This window comes from Coregonus clupeaformis, chromosome 26 (genome assembly GCF_020615455.1).
Source record: "Coregonus clupeaformis isolate EN_2021a chromosome 26, ASM2061545v1, whole genome shotgun sequence".
Taxonomy (NCBI): Eukaryota; Metazoa; Chordata; class Actinopteri; order Salmoniformes; family Salmonidae; genus Coregonus; species Coregonus clupeaformis.
In genome coordinates, this window is record NC_059217.1 from 23,251,978 (window position 1) to 23,275,346 (window position 23,369).

At 44.5% G+C, this 23,369-nt stretch overlaps 1 protein-coding gene across 4 annotated transcripts in view; it reads right to left on the minus strand.

Annotated features, from left to right (window-relative positions):
* LOC121540258 (leucine-rich repeat-containing protein 7-like) overlaps positions 1-23,369 on the minus strand; it is a 147,204-nt gene that overhangs the window by 21,995 nt on the left and 101,840 nt on the right. For all 4 annotated transcript variants that reach the window (XM_041848994.2, XM_041848992.2, XM_045207788.1 and 1 more), the window contains 6 exons: positions 16,525-16,649; positions 16,251-16,439; positions 15,940-16,074; positions 8,415-8,501; positions 3,405-3,516; positions 875-1,058 (listed from right to left, as the gene is read on the minus strand). In XM_041848994.2, the coding sequence (XP_041704928.2) occupies positions 875-1,058; positions 3,405-3,516; positions 8,415-8,501; positions 15,940-16,074; positions 16,251-16,439; positions 16,525-16,649 (832 nt within the window). The remainder of the gene's footprint in view (positions 1-874; positions 1,059-3,404; positions 3,517-8,414; positions 8,502-15,939; positions 16,075-16,250; positions 16,440-16,524; positions 16,650-23,369) is intronic.

Consider the following 23,369-nt stretch of genomic DNA (forward strand, 5'->3'; position numbering starts at 1 on the left):
AGGGAATCCAATTGCTTTTTTACCAATATATCATAAAAGGGAAATATGCACAGATTTGAGCTGGACTGTTTTCCATAGAGGTCTGAAAGTATCAGTAGAAGTCAACTATAATTGTATCCACAGATAAAAAAAATAGAAGTATTTTTCAGTGAGACCTCCATCTGTAGAATTTCAGCCAGGATTCAGTTGGAAAAAATAACAATGCTCTCGGAAGTTCTGGCACGGACTGACTAAAACAGTTTCAAGAGCCCCAATGGTAGTGTTTCAGCTGCATTTCAATGAAGAAGAGAGTGGAGAGGAACTGTCCCTCTGACCTTGGCTGGGCTGACAGACAGACAGACAGACAGACAGACAGACAGACAGACAGACAGACAGACAGACAGACAGACAGACAGACAGACAGACAGACAGACAGACAGACAGACAGACAGACAGACAGGGAAAGCGAAAGAGAGGAAAGAGACAGCGAGAGAGATGTGCTACGCTCTGTCAGTCTTATGGAGATGTATGTTAATGAGAGATGTAAAAGAGACTTGGTGCACCACTCTCTTCCCTCACACAGCTGCTTGACAGCTGGAGTTCCACCTCCTGTTCACCCAGGTGCCCTACACAACACCCCTCTGTCTCAGGAAACCAACAGGTGGAATCGATGCCTGCTGGACGACATATTGACACAGTACAGAACAGTACTGGAAATGACCCAGCTAGCAAGCACTTATCAGACCACAGGTGGCTGTGAGACCACTGAGCCTCTGATTTTGCTGATGGCGGACCGATTCCGATCCTAGGTCACCGTAAGTTTGTTATCAGGCGAGTGTCTAGTCTCTGGTTCAGTGTGGGACTGTATATTGAGAGTCAGTGAGCCACTACCCACCTGTTGGTCCAGTGTTGTTGAGGCACTCCTCCATCCTTCCCAGCAGCCTGCAGGGTGGCCACATTCCCCGGGGGGTTGGAGGAGCCAGAAGAACCCTGGGACGGAGAGTAGTCTGAGTAGGTGGCTGACGAGCCACTGTTGTTCAGGCAATGCATCTTATCTGGGTCTGACTCATCTATAGATTCTGACAGGGGAGTGGGAGAGAAAAGCATTGGTATGTCTCTGATGATAGCTACCTGTGAAATTAATCTGAATAGGGGCTTAAGGGAACATCTCATTTTCAAAAGGTCACTGCTCATGTTTCCACTTAAAATGTGGGTTAAAGCTGGGGGGCAAAAGCTACTGGAGAGAATTGGATGCCTTTTCTCCTCAATCCAAAAGCGAGACATTATGTAATAAATTGCAATTAATATGCTTTATACCATACCTCATTAGGATACAACACTCCCCAAGGATATTATATAATAATTGTGCATTGCAGGACTATGTTTTGTAATCTCACAGGAGGAAACACACATGCATTTAGAAATAACAATAGCAAACATAGGATTTTTCACTGGAGAGCTTAGAAAGCTTGAGGCTTTTTCATGTCAGAACAGGATTAGAGCAGAGAGTAGGTATTTTTACTGATAGAGGGTCAGCCTCCCACTGATTGAGATATCAGCACAAATAGCCTGTAACAACTAGTCAATCAGCTTACTCTGGTTTATCAGTGTGAGATAGAAAATACAGTTTGAAAGTATGGCCTCAGGATATACATACTGGCTTTAAGACATACACTACTAGTCAAAAGTTTGGACTCATCTACTCATTCAAGGGTTTTTCTTTATTTTACTTTTTTTTTTACATTGTAGAATAATAGTGAAGACATCAAAACTATGAAATAACACATATGGAATCATGTAGTAAACAAAAAAGTGTTAAACAAATTATTCAAATAGCCACCCTTGGCCTTCATGACAGCTTTGCACACTCTTGGCATTCTCTCAACCAGCTTCATGAGGTAGTCACCTGGAATGCAAAGTTAATTTGTGGAATGTATTTCCTTCTTAATCCATTTGAGCCAATCAGTTGTGTTGTGACAAGGTAGGGGGGGTATACAGAAGATAGCGCTATTTGGTAAAAGACCAAGTCCATATTATGACAAGAACAGCTCAAATAAGCAAAGAGAAACGACAGTCCATCATTACTTTAGGACATGAAGGTCAGTCAATACGGAACATTTCAAGAACTTTGAAAGTTTCCTCAAGTGCAGCCGCAAAAACCATCGAGCGCTATGATGAAACTGGTTCTCATGAGGACCGCCACAGGAATGGAAGACCCAGAGTTACATCTGCTGCAGAGGATAAGTTTATTAGAGTTACCAGCCTCAGAAATTGCAGCCCAAATAAATGCTTCACAGAGTTCAAGTAACAGACACATCTCAACATCAACTGTTCAGAGGGGACTGTGTGAATCAGGCCTTCATGGTCAAATTGCTGCAAATAAATCACTACTACAGGACACCAATAAGAAGAAGAGACCTGCTTGGGCCAAGAAACACGAGCAATGGACATTAGACCGGTGGAAATGTGTCCTTTGGTCTGGAGTCCAAATTTAAGATTTTTAGTTCCAACCGCCGTGTCTTTTTGAGACGCGGTGTGGGTGAATGGACGATCTCCGCATGTGTAGTTCCCACCATAAAGCATGGAGGAGGAGGTGTTATTGTAAGGGGGTGCTTTGCTGGTGACACTGTCTGTGATTTATTTAGAATTCAAGTCACACTTAACCAGCATGTCTACCACAGCATTCTGCAGCGATACGCCATCCCATCTGGTTTGGGCTTAGTGGGACTATCATTTGTTTTTCAACAGGACAATGACCAAACACACCTCCAGGCTGTGTAAGGGCTATTTGACCAAGAAGGAGAGTGATGGAGTGCTGCATCAGATGACCTGGCCCCCACAATCCCCCGACCTCAACACAATTGAGATGGTTTGGGATGAGTCGGACGGCAGAGTGAAGGAAAAGCAGCCAACAAGTGCTCAGCATATGTGGGAACTCCTTCAAGACTGTTGGAAAAGCATTCCAGGTGAAGCTGGTGGAGAGAATGCCAAGAGCTTGCAAAGATGTCATCAAGGCAAAGCGTGGCTATTTGAAGAATCTCAAATATAAAATATATTTTGATTTTATTAACACTTTTTTGATTACTACATTATTCCATAAGTGTTATTTCATAGTTTTGATGTCTTCACTATTATTCTACAATGTAAACAATAGTAAAAAATAAAGAGAAACCCTTGAATGAGTAGGTGTGTCCAAACTTTTGACTGGTACTGTATATACTGTATAGTGTAGTTATTATAATTGAAGCATACTGTAACAGCTCTTCATCAACTGTCAAAGTTGACCATAACTGCTCTAACATCACTAATAGGCACATTTATAGTGTTCTGATAGGGGATCAGAGAACAGTGATTGCATATCCTTAAATTGTATTGGTCGTGTTTGTACTGAATTAGAATACCAGCGACAAAAGTTTAGGGCCTACCTTTCTTGTCTTTCCCTAGTAATACAACTTTTGGTTTGTACATGGGCGGTTCCACCAGGGTGGGCCTCATATCAGAGATACGGATGTCATTCGGAGAGCCGCCCATAGAATCCTGAGAAAAAATAATGTGTTATTACACCATCGTTATTTCTGAACAAAAGACAGAAACACAAAACACATATACATACAAAACTTATTTAACAGCTTCACCAACTTAACTCCACAATCTTGGTGAGGTTCCTGAGGCAGGAGCTAACTAAAGGACACAAATATAATACATAACTGTTCATTATTGTACTGCTTATATATACTGCACTCATAGTGTCTACAGTAACTGATATATTTTCTCTATTTCTCAGTGATGTGGGGTCCACTGGAGCATGTCCTATCTGTGACTTCCTGCTATTACCAGCCCAGGTTGCCTGGCGATCCCCAGGAACCACATCCCAAGAACACACAGCAGTCTCACTGACATATCTGTATCTCACTCCATTTCCTGTCTCCTCTGTCCTCCCTCATGTTTTCCTAGCCAGTTTCCATTTTTACAATGCAAATAAGTGGTGCTAGTCTGAAAAGAGGCTGCAACAATTTCCAATACTCATGCGGTATATGTTTTAAAACCTATAATTTCATGAGAAATACAATCATATCCATGATGGGGCTACTATGAGGGTTTAGCATGTTCAGTGCAGAAGTTACAGTGGCTTGCGAAAGTATTCACCCCCCTTGGCATTTTTCCTATTTTGTTGCCTTACAACCTGGAATTAAAATTGATTTTTGGGGGGGGGGTTCGTATCATTTGATTTACACAACATGCCTACCCTTTGAAGATGCAAAATAATTTTTTTTGTGAAACAAACAAGAAATAAGACAAAAAAACAGAAAACATGAGCGTGCACAACTATTCACCCCCCCAGAGTCAATACTTTGTAGAGCCACCTTTTGCAGCAATTAGAGCTGCAGGTCTCTTGGGGTATGTCTCTATAAGCTTGGCATATCTAGCCACTGGGATTTATGCCCATTCTTCAAGGCAAAACTGCTCCAGCTCCTTCAAGTTAGATGGGTTCCGCTGGTGTACAGCAATCTTTAAGCCATACCACAGATTCTCAATTGGATTGAGGTCTGGGCTTTGACTAGGCCATTCCAAGACATTTAAATGTTTCCCCTTAAACCACTCGAGTGTTGCTTTAGCAGTATGCTTAGGGTCATTGTCCTGCTGGAAGGTGAACCTCCGTCCCAGTCTCAAATCTCTGGAAGACTGAAACAGGTTTCCCTCAAAAATTTCCCTGTATTTAGCGCCATCCATCATTCCTTCAATTCTGACCAGTTTCCCAGTCCCAGCCGATGAAAAACATCCCCACAGCATGATGCTGCCACCACCATGCTTCACTGTGGGGATGGTGTTCTCGGGGTGATGAGAGGTGTTGGGTTTGCGCCAGACATAGCGTTTTACTTGATGGCCAAAAAGCTCAATTTTAGTCTCATCTGACCAGAGTATCTTCTTCCATATGTTCTGGGAGTCTCCCACATGCCTTTTGGCGAACACCAAACGTGTTTGCTTATTTTTTTCTTTAAGCAATCGCTTTTTTGTGGCCACTCTTCTGTAAAGCCCAGCTCTGTGGAGTGTACGGCTTAAAGTGGTCCTATGGACAGATACTCCAATCTCCGCTGTGGAACTTTGCAGCTCCTTCAGGGTTATCTTTGGTCTCTTTGTTGACTCTCTGATTAATGCCCTCCTTGCCTGGTCCGTGAGTTTTGGTGGGCGGCCCTCTCTTGGCAGGTTTGTTGTGGTGCCATATTCTTTCCATTTTTTAATAATGGATTTAATGGTGCTCCGTTGGATGTTAAAAGTTTTGGATATTTTTTTATAACCAAACCCTGATCTGTACTTCTCCACAACTTTGTCCCTGACCTGTTTGGAGAGCTCCTTGGTCTTCATGGTGCCACTTGCTTGGTGGTGCCCCTTGCTTAGTGGTGTTGCAGACTCTGGGGCCTTTCAGAACAGGTGTATATACAGTTGAAGTCGGAAGTTTACATACACCTTAGTCAAATACATTTAAACTCAGTTTTTCACAATTCCTGACATTTAATCCTAGTAAAAATTCCCTGTCTTAGGTCAGTTAGGATCACCACTTTATTTTAAGAATGTGAAATGTCAGAATAATAGTAGAGAGAATGATTTATTTCAGATTTTATTTCTTTCATCACATTCCCAGTGGGTCAGAAGTTTACATACACTCAATTAGTATTTGGTAGCATTGCCTTTAAATTGTTTAACTTGAGTCAAACGTTTCGGGTAGCCTTCCACAAGCTTCCCACAATAAGTTGGGTGAATGTTGGCCCATTCCTCCTGACAGAGCTGGTGTAACTGAGTCAGGTTTGTAGGCCTCCTTGCTCGCACACGCTTTTTCAGTTCTGCCCACAAATGTTCTATAGGGTGAGGTCAGGGCTTTGTGATGGCCACTCCAATTCCTTGACTTTGTTGTCCTTAAGCCATTTTGCCACAACTTTGGAAGTATGCTTGGGGTCATTGTCCATTTGGAAGACCCATTTGCGACCAAGCTTTAACTTCCTGACTGATGTCTTGAGATGTTGCTTCAATATATCCACATAAATGTCCTTCCTCATGATGCCATCTATTTTGTGAAGTGCACCAGTCCCTCCTGCAGCAAAGCACCCCCACAACATGATGCTACCACCCCCGTCCTTCACGGTTGGGATGGTGTTCTTTGGCTTGCAAGTAACCCCCTTTTTCCTCCAAACATAACGATGGTCATTATGGCCCAACAGTTCTATTTTTGTTTCATCAGACCAGAGAACATTTCTCAAAAAAGTACGATTTTTGTCCCCATGTGCAGTTGCAAACCGTAGTCTGGCTTTTTTATGGCGGTTTTGGAGCAGTGGCTTCTTCCTTGCTGAGCGGCCTTTCAGGTTATGTCGATATAGGACTTGTTTTACTGTGGATATAGATACTTTTGTACCTGTATCCTCCAGCATCTTCACAAGGTCCTTTGCTGTTGTTCTGAGATTGATTTGCACTTTTCGCACCAAAGTACGTTCATCTCTAGGATCCAGAACGCATCTCCTTCCTGAGCAGCATGACGGCTGCGTGGTCCCATGGTGTTTATACTTGCGTACTATTGTTTGTACAGATGAACGTGGTACCTTCAGGCGTTTGTAAATTGCTCCCAACGATGAACCAGACTTGTGGAGGTCTACAATTTTCTTTCTGAGGTCTTGGCTGATTTCCTTTGATTTTCCCATGATGTCAAGCAAAGGGGCACTGAGTTTGAAGGTAGGCCTTGAAATACATCCACAGGTACAACTCCAATTGACTCAAATTATGTCAATTAGCCTATCAGAAGCTTCTAAAGCCATGACATAATTTTCTGGAATTTTCCAAGCTGTTTAAAGGCACAGTCAAGTTAGTGTATGTAAACTTCTGACCCACTGGAATTGTGATACAGTGAATTATAAGTTAAATAATCTGTCAGTAAACAATTGTTGAAAAATTACTTGTGTCATGCACAAAGTAGATGTCCTAACCGACTTGTCAAAACTATAGTTTGTTAACAAGTAATTTGTGGAGTGGTTAAAAAACAAGTTTTAATGACTCCAACCTAAGTGTATGTAAACTTCCGACTTCAACTGTATACTGAGATCATATGACAGATCATGTGACACTTAGATTGCACACAGGTGGACTTTATTTAACTAATTATGTGACTTCTGCAGGTAATTGGTTGCACCAGATATTATTTGTGGGCTTCATAGCAAATGGGGTGAATACATATGCACGCACCACTTTTCCGTTAGTTATTTTTTTCATTTCACTTCAACAATTTGGACTATTTTGTATATGTCCATTACATGAAATCCAAATAAAAATCAATTTAAATTACAGGTTGTAATGCAACAAAATAGGAAAAACGCCAAGGGGGATGAATACTTTTGCAAGGCACTGTCCATGACACGCAACGATGCTGTCGTGTAACTGTTGCATTCAAAGCTCAATTTGATATGTATACCTCCGTTCCATGTATTCAAAGTGATTCAGTATATTGTGACAGCTGCACCGTTTTCTGCTTTGGGTAAAAATGCCACCTTAAATCACTCCCAAGGCTATGTTTCCATATTTGACCAGCACCTTCTCTGTTCCTGTGAGTAATTGACAGAGGTGGGACAAAGTCATTGTTATGCAAGTCACAAGTAAGTCTCAAGTCTTTGCCCTCGAGTCCCGAGTCAAGTCGAGTCAAAGATGAGGCAAGTCCCAAGTCGAGTCAAAAGTCAAAGCCATCAAGTCTCAAGTCGAGTCCAAAGTCCTACATTTTAGTTTCGAGTCATTTCAAGTCCTCTTAGCAAGCCTTTGCAAGTCATTACAAGTCCTCGTAGCAAGTCTTCTCGAGTCATAAGGCGCAAGTCCAAGTCAAGTCACGAGTCATTGATGTTAAAGTCCAAGTCGAGTTGCAAGTCTTTGTACATTTTGTCGAGTCGAGTCTGAAGTCATCAAATTCATGACTCGAGTCTGACTCGAGTCCAAGTCACATGACTCGAGTCCACACCTCTGGTAATTGATAAGGCAGGCTTGATGCTTTGGCCACGTCTCAGAGGAATTCTTGATTAACTCCAAACAAACAGCTGTGAAGAGACTGTAGTGTGTGATGCCAATAAGTGCTGGAGTTAGCCTTGGCACTGGCAGTCTACTGCCCATTTGCACACAAAACAAACATCTATATAAGCTATACTACAGTATACTGTATAAGCTGAGTCTTACCTGTCATGATGCACAGACTTTGCATGAAACAATTCAAGGCCAGCTGTAGTACTGTACATTATATACATTACATATCAACAGTTTCATTGTTCATTCATCTTTGCAATAGAGAGTGTGGCCGTTAGCTTTCTTTCATCCTTCCAGACTTTGTCAGGGTGCAAAGAGGCAATGTGAAGTCACGCCAGCGGAGCCGTGGTTGAGCAGACTGTCTAATGTCTGATCTCACAGCCACTTACTATGAGGCAGAAACAGGAAGAAGCTGTAACGGCCGATGACGTATTCTCTGGCTGTGGCAGCTTGGGAACGACGCGATGTAAAGAAATCTAAGCAAACAAACAAACAAACACACACACATACAAACAAATAAAAAATGGAGAGGAAGTTCTCACGGTTCTACAAAAAAAAGTATGTGTGAGGTAAAGAAGCATGGGTTATGGCATCAGCACCCCCACCCCTCCATCCCCCACCCAGTGCACCAGTTCTTGTTGCATCACCATGGCACCCAAGGGTCTCTTTTCCTGGAGCTTTGCGGGGGGAGACAGCATGAGGCAATCCAAAGCAGTAATGGACACAAGTGCACAGGACATTGCTGCTCTGTCAAAGCACTTCACAGAGAGGTAGAGATATAGCAGAGTTTGCCAAGCATAGGAGGACCTTCCAGCTATAATGAAAATAAGCCGTTTCTAGCTGACACCTTGGAACCTACTTCCACTGGAAAAGGGATTCTAGATGTTATTTCATCTTACAGGTAAAAAATACATTTACAAAAATCTACATATCATCTTAACTTAAATCTATGCTATGTTAAAAGGACTAACAACCAGCATAAGTGCATTTACACCCGTGATGTAATTGTCCCAAACCCTGGGCTCATATATTTATTTGAATTTTATTTCACCTTTATTTTGACATGGAGTCAATGCTGAGACCAAGGTCTCTTTTCAAGATGACCCCATATGCACAATAAAATACACGTTATTATACACACTAATAGACAAAAAGCAAAACACAATCATAAAAAACAGACACATTATTCAGTAAAAAGGTCTGAAATGCCATAGAGGCACCAATAGTGTACTGTAGATCATTCCACACATAAGGTGCAAGGAAATTAAAAAGGCTGACTGACCTAACTTTCTAGACACCAAAGGAGTTTCCAGAGTTAACCAAACCAGGTTTCATAACTTGTCATTTAAAATCTTAACAGTGATGTTAGGTAAGTCGGAAGTTTGTGGAGCAGGGCTTTGTAAACAAAAAGAGTGTAATGATGTGATCTACGTGACTTCAAAACCTTTTATTAAAGAATACAGTGATGACTAATATAACTGTCTCCTGTGATAAAACAAAGGCCGCTATGAAAAACGGCATCCAGGGGTTTAAGAGTAGAGGCAGCTGCACTTTGATAAATAGTATCACCATAATCACCAACAGGTAGAAAGGTTGACTGCACAATCTGCTTCCTGCTGACTAGAGAGAGACCAGATCTGTTTCTGTAAAAAAAAGCTTCTTAACAAGCTCAGTCGTTTGTTTTTTAAACGATATATCATTGTTAATCCAAATACCAAGGTATTTGTATGCAAGGACTCGTTCGATTATAGAACCATCCGATGAGTAAAGATGTAATCCATCTGAGACAATCTTACGAAAACTTGAAAACAACATGTATTTAGATTTGCCCGTATTAAGTATGAGTTTTAAATAAGTAAGGGCTTCCTGCACAAGTGCAAAATCTGACTGTAGCCTTGTCACAGCCAGGTCAGCAGTCGGGGCAATTGCATACATAATAGTATAATCCGCATATAGATTAAAATAAAAAAACAAAAACAGATTGACCAATAGCATTTATATAAATAGTGAAAAGAACAGGTCATAGTATCGACCTCTGCGGAACACCTTTATGTAATTCAAGAAATTCGGACTTAACACCATCAATAACGATAGCCTGAGCTTAAAAAGAAATGCCAGTAAGAAGATACAAGATACACTACATATTGTATGACCTGTTTTATTCATCTCCAGATGCTGGCCACTTTGGGAACTCTGGGAACAGGCGTTTAGAGATCACCTATTCAGATCTATCCTCTGAATACAATTGACATTTAACACTGATCTTTGCTCTGTTTGTTCAACAGCCTCTGCTGTTCGTTGTGCAGTATTTTTCAAGACTTATCACAGCCAAAACTTCAGCACCAGGTCACCCCCTGGGGACTTGCAAATGCACTAATACTTAACATTTGAGTTATGGCCGAGTTAACTTCCATTTTAGCCACAATATGATATTATGCTTGCCAAGATAATGCACCTTTTTGCACAATGTATAAAAAAAAAACACTGAAAACAGCACCTCAGCAGACACTGACTCCTCTGACAAGGACTCCTCTGACACTGACTCCTCTGCGTATTCAGAGAGAGAGCTAACGATTTAACAAAGACCCAGTTGAGGCCATCATGGGGGCTTTGAGGCTTCAAGATGAAAGGATCCTATGATCTCTGCAGGTTTTATTCACATCACCTCTAAAAAGCTGCTGAGCCACAGTTCCATGGCCCTGGATTTAATACATCGTCCTCTCAAACTCTGTCACACCTGGCCGTGAGTCAAAAACACTGAAACCTCCCACTGGGCAAAAACTGGTTGAATCAACGTTGTTTCCACGTCATTTCAACCAAAAAATGCAATGTGATGATGTTGAATCAAAAAGTAAATCAACGTATGGGAATTTATTCTTTTTTTCACTGACATTTGTACCTAAAGCCAATGACAGAGTGACATTTGTGACTCATTTCAGGAAACTAGGCCTTCACAGGAGAGGTATTGAATGTAAAAAAATTTTTTTTTTATCAAAATGTTAAATAACGAGCCTAGTTGGTTTAGCCACGGAAAAAGACAGGAACCTTCCCGCTAGCCATGATGGGCTGAGATAATGGATGGGCTGGACATGCTGAGAGATGAGTTTGGATTAGTCTACCATGTAGCACACTTCTATCTATAACATGAGCTGCTTAGTATATGTAGTTAATCCTTTTTCTAAAGTGGCTTTTTTGAAAGATGTCATGAAGAACTGTAAAAGTGTTGCTAATGCTCTCCACTTTCTGGAGGACCGAGTTTTGAAATCAGTGGAATGCCCGGTGGAAGCAGAGTATGATAGCTAAGGAGATAGAGAAAATTCAGGCGTTTGATTGCAAATGCGGAGGGAGTCGAAAAGAGAACACAGAAGGCTGTTATATAAAACACCTGTCTCTGGATTACATATTAAAACTTAGGGCAACCATGGCATCCGTGACAGTGAGGGAGAAGCGTTCATCCATGTTACAGGAGTGGGTCGCAGTTCCGGAGCGACCCACTAGGTGTCATCCTCCGACAACCATTGGCACCTCCTCACTCACAGTCGGGACTAATTATCTGCCTATTGGTGTCACCTGTGGCTATCTGATTCAACTGTGTATTTATGCCCTCACTTCCTTGTGTTCCCTTGCTCAGTTTTCTCTGCTAGTTCCTTGATGTCAAGCAGTACGTATCAGTGTCGGATCACGTGAAGGAGTTACATGTCCTCGAGAAGTGTTCTCCCTGTGTCATTGTGTTTTTCCAGTCAGAGTTAGTATTTCGTATTGTTTGTTTTTTGGAGACCTATGTGCTCCTCATTTGTTTTCGTGTATAGACCGTTGTTTTGTATCCTGGCTTTTGGACCCCCAGTAAAGATCCTTGTTTCACCATCTTTGCCTACTGCCTACTGTCTATCCTGCACCGCACCTGGGTCACACCTCACACCAACCCTTACATATCCATGTATACAGGTAAGATAGTCTATATAGCTACATTTTCAGATATTGTACGTTTCTAATTTTGTCAGAAAGTTGTTTTCATTGCAAGTTGAAGCTAGCTAGCTAACGTTAGCTGGCTCTATGGCTGGCTCGCTAGCTAACGTTACGTGCATGATCTGTGTAGTAATATTATTCGTATCTCAGCACCATTTGCATTGCTAGTAATAGCCTAATGTTAGCTAGCTAGCTAACATTGAACCTAGCTAGTTGATTAAATCAAATCAAATCAAATTTTATTGGCCACATGCGCCGAATACAACAGGTGCAGACATGACAGTGAAATTCTTACTTACAGCCCTTAACCAACAGTGCATTTATTTTTAATAAAAAAGTAGAATAAAACAACAAAAAAGAGCAAAAGTAAAATAAAATAACAGTAGGGATGATATATATACAAGGGGGTACTGGTGCAGAGTCAATGTGCGGGGGCACCGGCTAGTTGAGGTAGTTTAAGTAATATGTACATGTGGGTAGAGTTAAAGTGACTATGCATAAATAATTAACAGAGTAGCAGCAGCGTAAAAAGATGGGGTGGGGGGGCAGTGCAAATAGTCCAGGTAGCCATGATTAGCTGTTCAGGAGTCTTATGGCTTGGGGGTAGAAGCTGTTGAGTCTTTTGGACCTAGACTTGGCACTCCGGTACCGCTTGCCGTGCGGTAGCAAAGAGAACAGTCTATGACTAGGGTGGCTGGAGTATTTGACAATTTTGAGGGCCTTCATTTGACACCGCCTGGTATAGAGGTCCTGGATGGCAGGAAGCTTGGCCCCAGTGATGTACTGGGCCATACGCACTACCCTCTGTAGTGCCTTGCGGTCGGAGGCCAAGCAGTTGCCATACCAGGCGGTGATGCAACCAGTCAGGATGCTCTCGATGGTGCAGCTGTAGAATCTTTTGAGGATCTGAGGACCCATGCCAAATCTTCTCAGTCTCCTGAGGGGGAATAGGCTTTGTCGTGCCCTCTTCACGACTGTCTTGGTGTGTTTGAACCATGATAGTTCGTTGGTAATGTGGACACCAAGGAACTTGAAGCTCTCAACCTGTTCCACTACAGCCCTGTCGATGAGAATGGGGGCGTGCTCAGTCCTCTTTTTTTCCCTGTAGTCCACAATCATCTCCTTTGTCTTGGTCACGTTGAGAGAGAGGTTGTTATCCTGGCACCACACGGCCAGGTCTCTGACCTCCTCCCTATAGGCTGTCTCATCGTTGTCTGTGATCAGGCCTACTACCACTGTTGTGTCGTCGGCAAACTTAATGATGGTGTTGCAGTCATGGGTGAACAGGGAGTACAGGAGGGGACTGAGCACGCACCCCTGAGGGGCCCCCGTGTTGAGGATCAGTGTGGCAGATGTGTTGTTACCTACCCTTACCACCTGGGGGCGGCCCGTCAGGAAGTCCAGGATCCAGTTGCAGAGGGAGGTGTTTAGTCCCATGATCCTTAGCTTAGTGATGAGCTTTGAGGGCACTATGGTGTTGAATGCTGAGCTGTAGTCAGTGAATAGCATTCTCACGTAGGTGTTCCTCTTGTCCAGGTGGGAAAGGGCAGTGTGGAGTGCAATAGAGATTGCATCATCTGTGGCTCTGTTGGGGCGGTATGCAAATTGAGTGGGTCTAGGGTTTCTGGGATAATGGTGTTGATGTGAGCCATGACCAGCCTTTCAAAGCACTTCATGGCTACAGACGTCAGTGCTACGGGTCGGTAGTCATTTAGGCAGGTTATCTTAGAGTCCTTGGGCACGGGGACTATGGTGGTCTGCTTGAAACATGTTGGTATTACAGACTCAGTCAGGGACATGTTGAAAATGTCAGTGAAGACACATGCTCGGAGTATACGTCCTGGTAATCCGTCTGGCCTTGCGGCCTTGTGAATGTTGACCTGCTTAAAAGTCTTACTCACATCGGCTACGGAGAGCGTGATCACATAGTCATCTGGAACAGCTGGTGCTCTCATGCATGCTTCAGTGTTGCTTGCCTCGAAGCGAGCATAGAAGTGGTTTAGTTCGTCTGGAAGTCTTGTGTCACTGGGCAGCTCGCAGCTGTGCTTCCCTTTGTAGTCTGTAATAGTTTTCGAGCCCTGCCACATCCGACGAGCGTCAGAGCCGGTGTAGTACGATTCAATCTTAGTCCTGTATTGACTCTTTGCCTGTTTGATGGTTCGTCGGAGGGCATAGCGGTATTTCTTATAAGCGTCCGGGTTAGAGTCCCGCTCCTTGAAAGCGGCAGCTCCACCCTTTAGCTCAGTGCGGATGTTTCCTGTAATCCATGGCTTCTGGTTGGGGTATGTACGTACGGTCACTGTGGGGACGACATCATCGATGCACTTATTGATTAAGCCAGTGACTGATGTGGTGTACTCCATGATGTGAAGAACAACATGACCTGCACCAAAGTCCAATTAGGATATAACGTTAGGCCAACGAGAATTTGTCCAAGTTCTAAAATTCTCCGGTAGAATGCACTACTTTCATTAACAAGCTAGAAACTAACCGAAACATTGTTTAGAAAGTTGCTTTTAGTTGCCTGGTTTTCTAGATTGACATATCCTAAATTCATTTTTAAACGGATGGGTTTATTGGTGTTAAAATACACCAATTATGCTATTTTGGACCACCAGGCTGCTGATGTCATGTGTTTATAATTTTTCATAATGACAACGACAAGTTTGATGTCGGACGACAATAGAATGTTTATGATGTCACCGCGACAACTGTATACAGACATGTCGATAGACGTAGTATAAACCAGCCTTTAGTCTTGAAATCTTTGGTTGTATGCTACCGTACTCACTGTTTAGAACATGGCCTCACATGTGAATCCTTATGGAGATGGGTGGGGCTAAGGCTTAAGAGGGTGTGAACAATGCTGAATGGGTGTAGACAAAGAAGAGCTCTCCAGTAGGTGTACCAAAACTTTCAAGGGCCATTTTCTCAAAAGTGGGGTTACAAGTTTCTCAACTTTCAAAGCAGAATTACTTTCCCATTGTTCCTCAACTGTAGTGTACGATATACCATTTTTTATTAAAAAAATTACCCCCTTTTTCTCCCAATTTCTTGATTACGATCTTGTCTTATCGCTGCAACTCCCCAACAGGCTCGGGAGAGGCGAAGGTCGAGTCATGCGTCCTCTGAAACATGACCCGCCAAGCCACGCTTCTTAACACCCGCTTAACACCCGCTCGCTTAACCAGGAAGCTGGAAGCCAGCCGCACCAATTTGTCAGAGGAAACACCGTCCAACTGATGACCGAAGTTAGCCTGCAGGCGCCCGGCATGCCACAAGGAGTCGCTAGAGCGCGATGAACCAAGTAAAATCCCCCCGGCCAAACCCTCCCCTAACCGACGCTGGGCCAATTGTGCGCCGCCCTATGGGACTCCCGGTCACGGCCAGTAACGACACAAACCCCAGGCTGTAGTGACACTGCAACATTGTGATGCAGTGCCTTAGACCGCTGCGCCACTTGGGAGGCTCTGATATACAATTTTCTCTACTTTTATCCAATGTAAAAAACACAATTTCAAATGTTGCTTCATAAGACCGAATCAAGCTGGTCGGTCACATTTTTGGTTGATTTCGAGTTGAATTCACATTTGTTGACAACTGACGTCTGCGCCCAGTGGGCTGAGACTAAATTAATCTATATCTTTCGAAATGACCTCAGTTCTGTCAATGAAATTCAGTTTCCACACGCTCAATACAAATGGTCTCACCTCTACCTGAACTCACACGTTGAAACATTAGAGGCAACTGAGGACAACTAAATCTGACATAATGGCCTGAGAGGACCTTGAGGCTGCAGTGTAAACATTCATGTCATTACTCCCTCCCTCATAGTGCCCAATACAAGCTGTTGTTTTGTTTTGTTTTCCTGGTGTTACAAGAGCGTAATAAGCACTACAAACTTCTTAATAACATGTCCACAAAGAGATAAAGAGATTGCTCCTGTACCTCTGAGCTCTCAGTCAGATCCTCCTTGTCCTTGCGCTTTGGGATGTCAATGGCAGAGTTGTGGATTATGCCCTGCTCTGCCATCTGAGTCTTGTTGAACTCTCTTTCTCTCTCTTTCATCTCTCTCTCCATCACCTGGAACAGAACACTCTGAGTGACTGATTGACACATTTCTATCCCATTCAGCCAAAAAGGATTATGTATAATCTTTGCATTTGTTTTTGTATATGAGCGTGTGAGAGAGAGAGAAAGAGAGAGAGTGTGGTGGTATGTGTGGGTCTCTGGGTCTGTAGTGTGACCTGGTCTGTTACCTCTTTGGGGGGCATGGGCCAGGGGGTCTCATACTGTTCTTGTTTTCGTGACTCCATGTTGGTACCAGAGGAGTTAGTACCAGTGCTGAGGGGATGCTGGTTCTTGCCCACCATGTTCTGCACTGACTTCACCATGCTCTTCAGATCCTCTGGGTACGGTGTAGGGTAGCGCTTCAGATTAATCTCAACCTGGACAGAGAGGAGGGACAAAATGAGCGGGAATAACAACATAAAAACAGTGAGAAATGGAGCTCAACAGAAAGTCCTGTGAAACCTTGACTTTTCCAGAGTTGTCCTCCTCCTCCTTCTTCTCCTCGAACTCGAAGGCTACAGTCATCCTCTGCTGGCGCTGCTCCTCCCATAAGGTGGGGTTAAAGCTATCACTGTCTGACTGGTAGTCTACAGAGGACGGGCAGAGAGACAGGGAGGTGTCACTGACTTATTGTGCACTGGTCTCACACTGATGCGATTCTGACATGCTCACTTCACCACCTGCATAGAGTGCACTGGCACATAACCTAACCATCTGACAACTCCCTCAAGTGGAACCACAGAATGGATCCCTGAGTAAATGTACACCATGAGTCTATCTGACCCTCAAAGTAGAGGTCTTCACGGGTCCAACAGACCTGAAATTCCGAGATCCGACCCGGGACCCAAGCGGCTACGGCTCCTAAACTCTGACTTTTGTTTTGGATCTGGGTCGGGTCTGATATAATTGCCACGGGTTTCAGGTATGTGCAATTAAAATGGATTTACTGACTGGACCAAATTGGACCAGTCCTCTGTTAATTTAATGTGTGTGAGGTGATGAGAACTGCACAAGCTTGTAATCTGTGTCAGCCAATTGCAACTTGTATAGTTTATGTCCAGCTGAAAATGCTTCCGGCTGCTCACCTCACGTGCGCCTGCTGCTGAGGAGAGAGAGAGAGAGAGAGTGAAAGGAGTCTTGGCCTAGGTTACTGTTGATTTTTCATTTAAGTAAAACGAAAGTTAGAGGAGAAAGAGTATAGTGAAAAGAAGCCGACAAGCGGAATGTCCTCAGGGACAAGTTTCCATATTGTAGTGGACAAAGATGAGTAGAACGTTGGCACGGCCAAATGGACTGTGTGCTATTCAGTTTGATGGAATTTTCTAACTTATTTTCATATTTTTTATAAATTAGTTGTATCATTATTATGATTGTATATAATTATATTATTGGAGGCCTATTTAAGAATCGAAACAAGTTATTTAAATATGCAAAAAGTGGTTTTGTTTCATTTTGTTGAGACATTTTCATTGGCTAAATTAAGTTTGAACTGTCTTTTAAATTTTGTGCTCCGTATTTAGTTAATAATAATATAATAATATGCCATTTAGCAGACGCTTTTATCCAAAGCGACTTACAGTCATGTGCGCATACATTTTTACGTATGGGTGGTCCCGGGGACCGAACCCACTACCCTGGCGTTACAAGTGCCATGCTCTACCAATTGAGCTACAGAGAACCACCCACGGATTGGTTAAAAGTAGGCCTGTTGTAAAATAAATAGCGTTAGGCTATTGCTGTCATTTGTTGGGTAGGCCTATGGTAGGCACTCGCCTTTGTTGGTAATTGCTGCAATATAAGCCTGTTCAAAACTTTTGTGAAGGTTTAAACCAGTTCTTTAAATATGCAACAAGTGTTTTGTTTCATATTGTTGAGCCATTTTCTTTGGCCAAATTAAGTTCCAACTGTAATGTTGTGTTTGCCACAATATAATAGAATTACCGGTCTAGGGCTACTCACACTTAAAGCATGAAAAGGAAAAACCAAAGAGGGCGAGATGCAAACTTAATTTAATGCCGCAATATAATAACCTGTTCGTATTTTCCCTATAAACAATGACTTTACTTACTTTGGATATTACCCTGGTTTGGTGTGGTATGCCTATTATTTGGCTTACAGTGAGGGAAAAAAGTATTTGATCCCCTGCTGATTTTGTACGTTTGCCCACTGACAAAGAAATGATCAGTCTACAATTTTAATGGTAGGTTTATTTGAACAGTGAGAGACAGAATAATAACAAAAAAATCCAGAAAAACACATGTCAAAAATGTTATAAATTGATTTGCATTTTAATGAGGGAAATACGTATTTGACCCCCTCTCAATCAGAAAGATTTATGGCTCACAGGTGTCTTTTATACAGGTAACGAGCTGAGATTAAGTGCACACTCTTAAAGGGAGTGCTCCTAATCTCAGCTTGTTACCTGTATAAAAGACACCTGTCAACAGAAGCAATCAATCAATCAGATTCCAAACTCTCCACCATGGCCAAGACCAAAGAGCTCTCCAAGGATGTCAGGGTCAAGATTGTAGACGTATACAAGGCTGGAATGGGCTACAAGACAGCTTGGTGAGAAGGTGACAACAGTTGGTGCGATTATTCGCAAATGGAATAAACACAGAATAACTGTCAATCTCCCTCGGCCTGGGGCTCCATGCAAGATCTCACCTCGTGGAGTTGCAATGATCATGAGAACGGTGAGGAATCAGCCCAGAACTACACGGGAGGATCTTGTCAATGATCTCAAGGCAGCTGGGACCATAGTCACCAAGAAAACAATTGGTAACACACTACGCCGTGAAGGACTGAAATCCTGCAGCGCCCGCAAGGTCCCCCTGCTCAAGAAAGCATATATACATGCCCGTCTGAAGTTTGCCAATGAACATCTGAATGATTCAGAGGAGAACTGGGTGAAAGTGTTGTGGTCAGATGAGACCAAAATCGAGCTCTTTGGCATCAACTCAACTCGCCATGTTTGGAGGATGTCACGGAATCAGCCGAGGCTGCTCCTCCTCCTTGCTCGGGCAGGCTTCGGCGTTCGTCGTCCCCGGAGTACTAGCTGCCACCGATCTATGTTTCTGTGTTTGACTTGTTTTGTCTTGATTGTGTACACCTGTTTCCTATTATGTTGTATTGTTTTCCCTATTTAACCCTCTGTCGTTCATTGTGTGTTGTGTGTGATTGTTCTTGTCATTTTCGGCAGTTGCTAGTGTGCGGGTATTTCCCCTCCCTGTTTGGAGGTTGTTTTGTATTTATGGTTACTTTGTTAGTAAAGTATCGTTTCCAGTAGCTCGGTGTCCTGAGTTTGACTTCGCCTACAGCATTCACGTCGCACTTTAACAGAATCACACACCACTCATGGAGTCAGCAGGAGAGGCGGTGCCAGCTGGATCTATGGAGGCACGCGTCGAACACCAAGCGGCCATGATCCAGGCTCTCGGCACCGCCATGGAATGGGTGGTGAACACCATTGAGCGATGGGAAAGAGGGGGTCTACCTATACCCCCTCCAACGATACCACCACCATCGGCGATGCCTATCGTTTCACCTCCGGGGTCCAGTGGGATTCGGCTCTCGCTCCCGAGGGCTTATGATGGCACAGCGGCCGGGTGCCAGGGTTTCCTACTCCAGGTTGAACTCAACTCCAACATTCACCCGGCGCCCTCGGGATACGAGAGCGTGTCCGCCCTCATCTCCTGTCTGTCCGGCAAGGCGCTGGAGTGGGACAACGCCGAGTGGGGTGGGATAGACGCCGCTACGGTCAGCTATGCGGAGATCACCCGCCGCTTCCAGGCAGTATTCGATCATCCACCAGAGGGTAAAGCGGCGGGTGAGCGTCTATTCCACCTTAGACAGGGGAGGAGGAGCGCGCAGGAGTTTGCGCTGGACTTCCGGACTTTGGCTGCCAACATGGGATGGAATGAGAGGGCCCTCATCGACCACTATAGATGTAGCCTGAGGGAGGACGTGCATCGGGAATTGGCCTGCAGGGACACCAACCTCAGCTTTGATCAACTGGTGGACATTTTTATTTTATTTATTTATTTATTTATTTCACCTTTATTTAACCAGGTAAACCAGTTGAGAACAAGTTCTCATTTACAACTGCGACCTGGCCAAGATAAAGCAAAGCAGTGCGATAAAAACAACAACACAGAGTTACATATGGGGTAAAACAAAACAAAGTCAAAAATACAACAGAAATACATATATATACAGTGTGTGCAAATGTAGCAAGTTATGGAGGTAAGGCAATAAATAGGCTATAGTGCAAAATAATTACAATTAGTATTAACACTGGAATGATAGATGTGCAAGAGATGATGTGCAAATAGAGATACTGGGGTACAAATGAGCAAAATAAATAACAATATAGGGATGAGGTAGTTGGGCGGGCTAATTTCAGATGGGCTGTGTACAGGTGCAGTGATCGGTAAGGTGCTCTGACAACTGATGCTTAAAGTTAGTGAGGGAGATAAGTGTCTCCAGCTTCAGAGATTTTTGCAATTTGTTCCAGTCATTGGCAGCAGAGAACTGGAAGGAATTGCGGCCAAAGGAGGTGTTGGCTTTGGGGATGACCAGTGAGATATACCTGCTGGAGCGCAGACTACGGGTGGGTGTTGCTATGGTGACCAATGAGCTAAGATAAGGCGGGGATTTGCCTAGCAGTGATTTATAGATGGCCTGGAGCCAGTGGGTTTGGCGACGAATATGTAGTGAGGACCAGCCAACAAGAGCGTACAGGTCACAGTGGTGGGTAGTGTATGGGGCTTTGGAGACAAAACGGATGGCACTGTGATAGACTACATCCAATTTGCTGAGTAGAGTGTTGGAGGCTATTTTGTAAATGACATCGCCAAAGTCAAGGATCGGTAGGATAGTCAGTTTTACGAGGGCATGTTTGGCAGCATGAGTGAAGTGACATGTCGATTCGCCTGGATACCATGTTGGCTACCCACGGACGTCCGGATTCGGGGCCGTCCATTCCATCCCCCAGCACTTCCGAGCCAACCCCTATGGAGCTCGGGGGTGCTGGTGCTAGGGAGACCAGGAGGGAGGCCGTCCCCTGCACCAACTGTGGCCGCCGAGGACCCACTGCTGGTCGGTGCTGGGGAGGGTCTCCTAGGAATCGAGGCAGTGGGCGACGCACTGATGAGTCATTCCAGGTGAGTAGGCACCCAACTCACCCAGAGCTCTCTGTTGATCATATGTGTATTAAAGTGGAGTTTCCCGAGGTTTCTCCTCACTCCCAGCATAAGGCGCTAGTAGATTCAGGCGCAGCTGGGAATTTTATCGATCGCCAGTTCACCTATAAGTTAGGGATTCCTATCGTACCTGTTGATGTGCCCTTCCCTATTCATGCCCTAGATAGCCGCCCTTTGGGGTCAGGATTGATTAGGGAGGTCACAGCGCCTCTCCGGATGAAAATGCAGGAGGGCCATCAGGAGATATTACGTTTGTATTTGATTGATTCTCCTGCGTTTCCCGTGGTTTTTGGGCTTCCCTGGTTAACATCTCATGACCCCAACATTTCATGGCAGCAGAGAGCTCTCAAGGGAGGGTCTGATCAGTGTACTGGGCGGTGTGTAGGCGTTTCCGTAGGGGCAACGACGGTGGAAAGCCCGAACCAAGTTCCCACCTTGCACATTCCACCTGAGTATGCCGATTTGGCACTCGCCTTCAGTAAGAAGAAGGCGACTCAATTACCACCTCATCGACAGGGGGATTGTGCGATAGACCTCCAAGTAGGTGCTGCGCTTCCACGTAGTCACGTGTATCCTCTGTCTCAGGAGGAGACGGCCGCTATGGAGACCTATGTCACCGAATCTCTGAGACAGGGTTACATACGGCCGTCCACTTCCCCTGCGTCCTCAAGTTTCTTTTTTGTGAAGAAGAAGGATGGGGGTTTACGCCCCGTGTATTGATTACTGTGGTCTAAATCAGATCACCATCAAATACAGCTATCCTCTCCCTCTGATTGCTAGTATGACGGAGTCATTACACGAGGCGCGATTCTTCACAAAATTGATTCTCAGGAGCGCGTACAACCTGGTGCGCATTACGGAGGGAGATGAGTGGAAGACAGCATTCAGTACCACCTCGGGTCACTATGAGTACCTCGTCATGCCATACGGTTTAATGAATGCTCCTTCAGTCTTCCAATCATTTGTGGACGAGATTTTCCGGGACTTGCATGGACAGGGTGTCATGGTATATATTGATGACATTCTAATATAATCCGCTACACGAGCCGAGCATGTGTCCCTGGTGCGTCGAGTGCTTGGTAGACTGTTGGAGCATGACCTGTATGCAAAGGCAGAGAAATGTCTGTTCTTCCAGGAGTCCATCTCCTTCCTGGGACATCGGTTGTCCGCGTCAGGGGTAGAGATGGAGATTGACCGCGTTTCTGCCGTGTGTAATTGGCAGACTCCCACCACGGTAAAGGAAGTGCAGCGCTTCTTGGGTTTTGCCAATTACTACCGGAGGTTTATCCGGGGCTTTGGACAGGTAGCAGCTCCCATTACCTCTCTGCTAAAGGGGAGTCCGGTGCGCCTGCAGTGGTCGGCTGAGGCGGACAGGGCGTTTAAACGTCTGAAGGACCTGTTTACCTCGGCTCCGGTGCTGGCGCATCCGGATCCCTCTTTGGCATTCCAGGTGGAGGTGGACGCTTCCGAGGCTGGGATCGGCGCTGTGCTGTCTCAGCGCTCGGGTACACCACCTAAACTCCGCCCCTGTGCTTTCTATTCTAAGAAGCTCAGTCCGGCGGAGCGCAATTATGACGTGGGGGACAGGGAGCTGCTAGCTGTGGTTCAAGCCCTGAAGGTGTGGAGACATTGGCTTGAGGGGGCTAAACACCCTTTTTTCATTCTGACTGACTATCGTAACCTGGAGTACATTCGGGCAGCGAGGAGGCTGAGTGGGCTATGTTTTTCTCCCGCTTTGTATTTAAGATCACCTATAGACCAGGGTCCCAAAACGTTAAGGCAGACGCCCTGTCCTGACTATATGACACAGAGGAGAGGTCCATTGAGCCCACTCCCATACTCCCGGAGTCTTGTCTGGTGGCACCGGTGGTGTGGGAGGTTGATGCGGAAATCGAGCGGGCACTACGTTCCGATCCTACTCCTCCACAGTGTCCAGAGGGTCGGAAGTACGTGCCGCTCGAGGTTCGCGATCGTTTGATATACTGGGCTCACACGTCACCCTCTTCTGGTCACCCGGGTATTGGTCGGACAGTGCACTGCCTTAGTGGGAAGTACTGGTGGCCAACTTTAGCGAAGAACGTGAGGGTTTATGTTTCCTCCTGC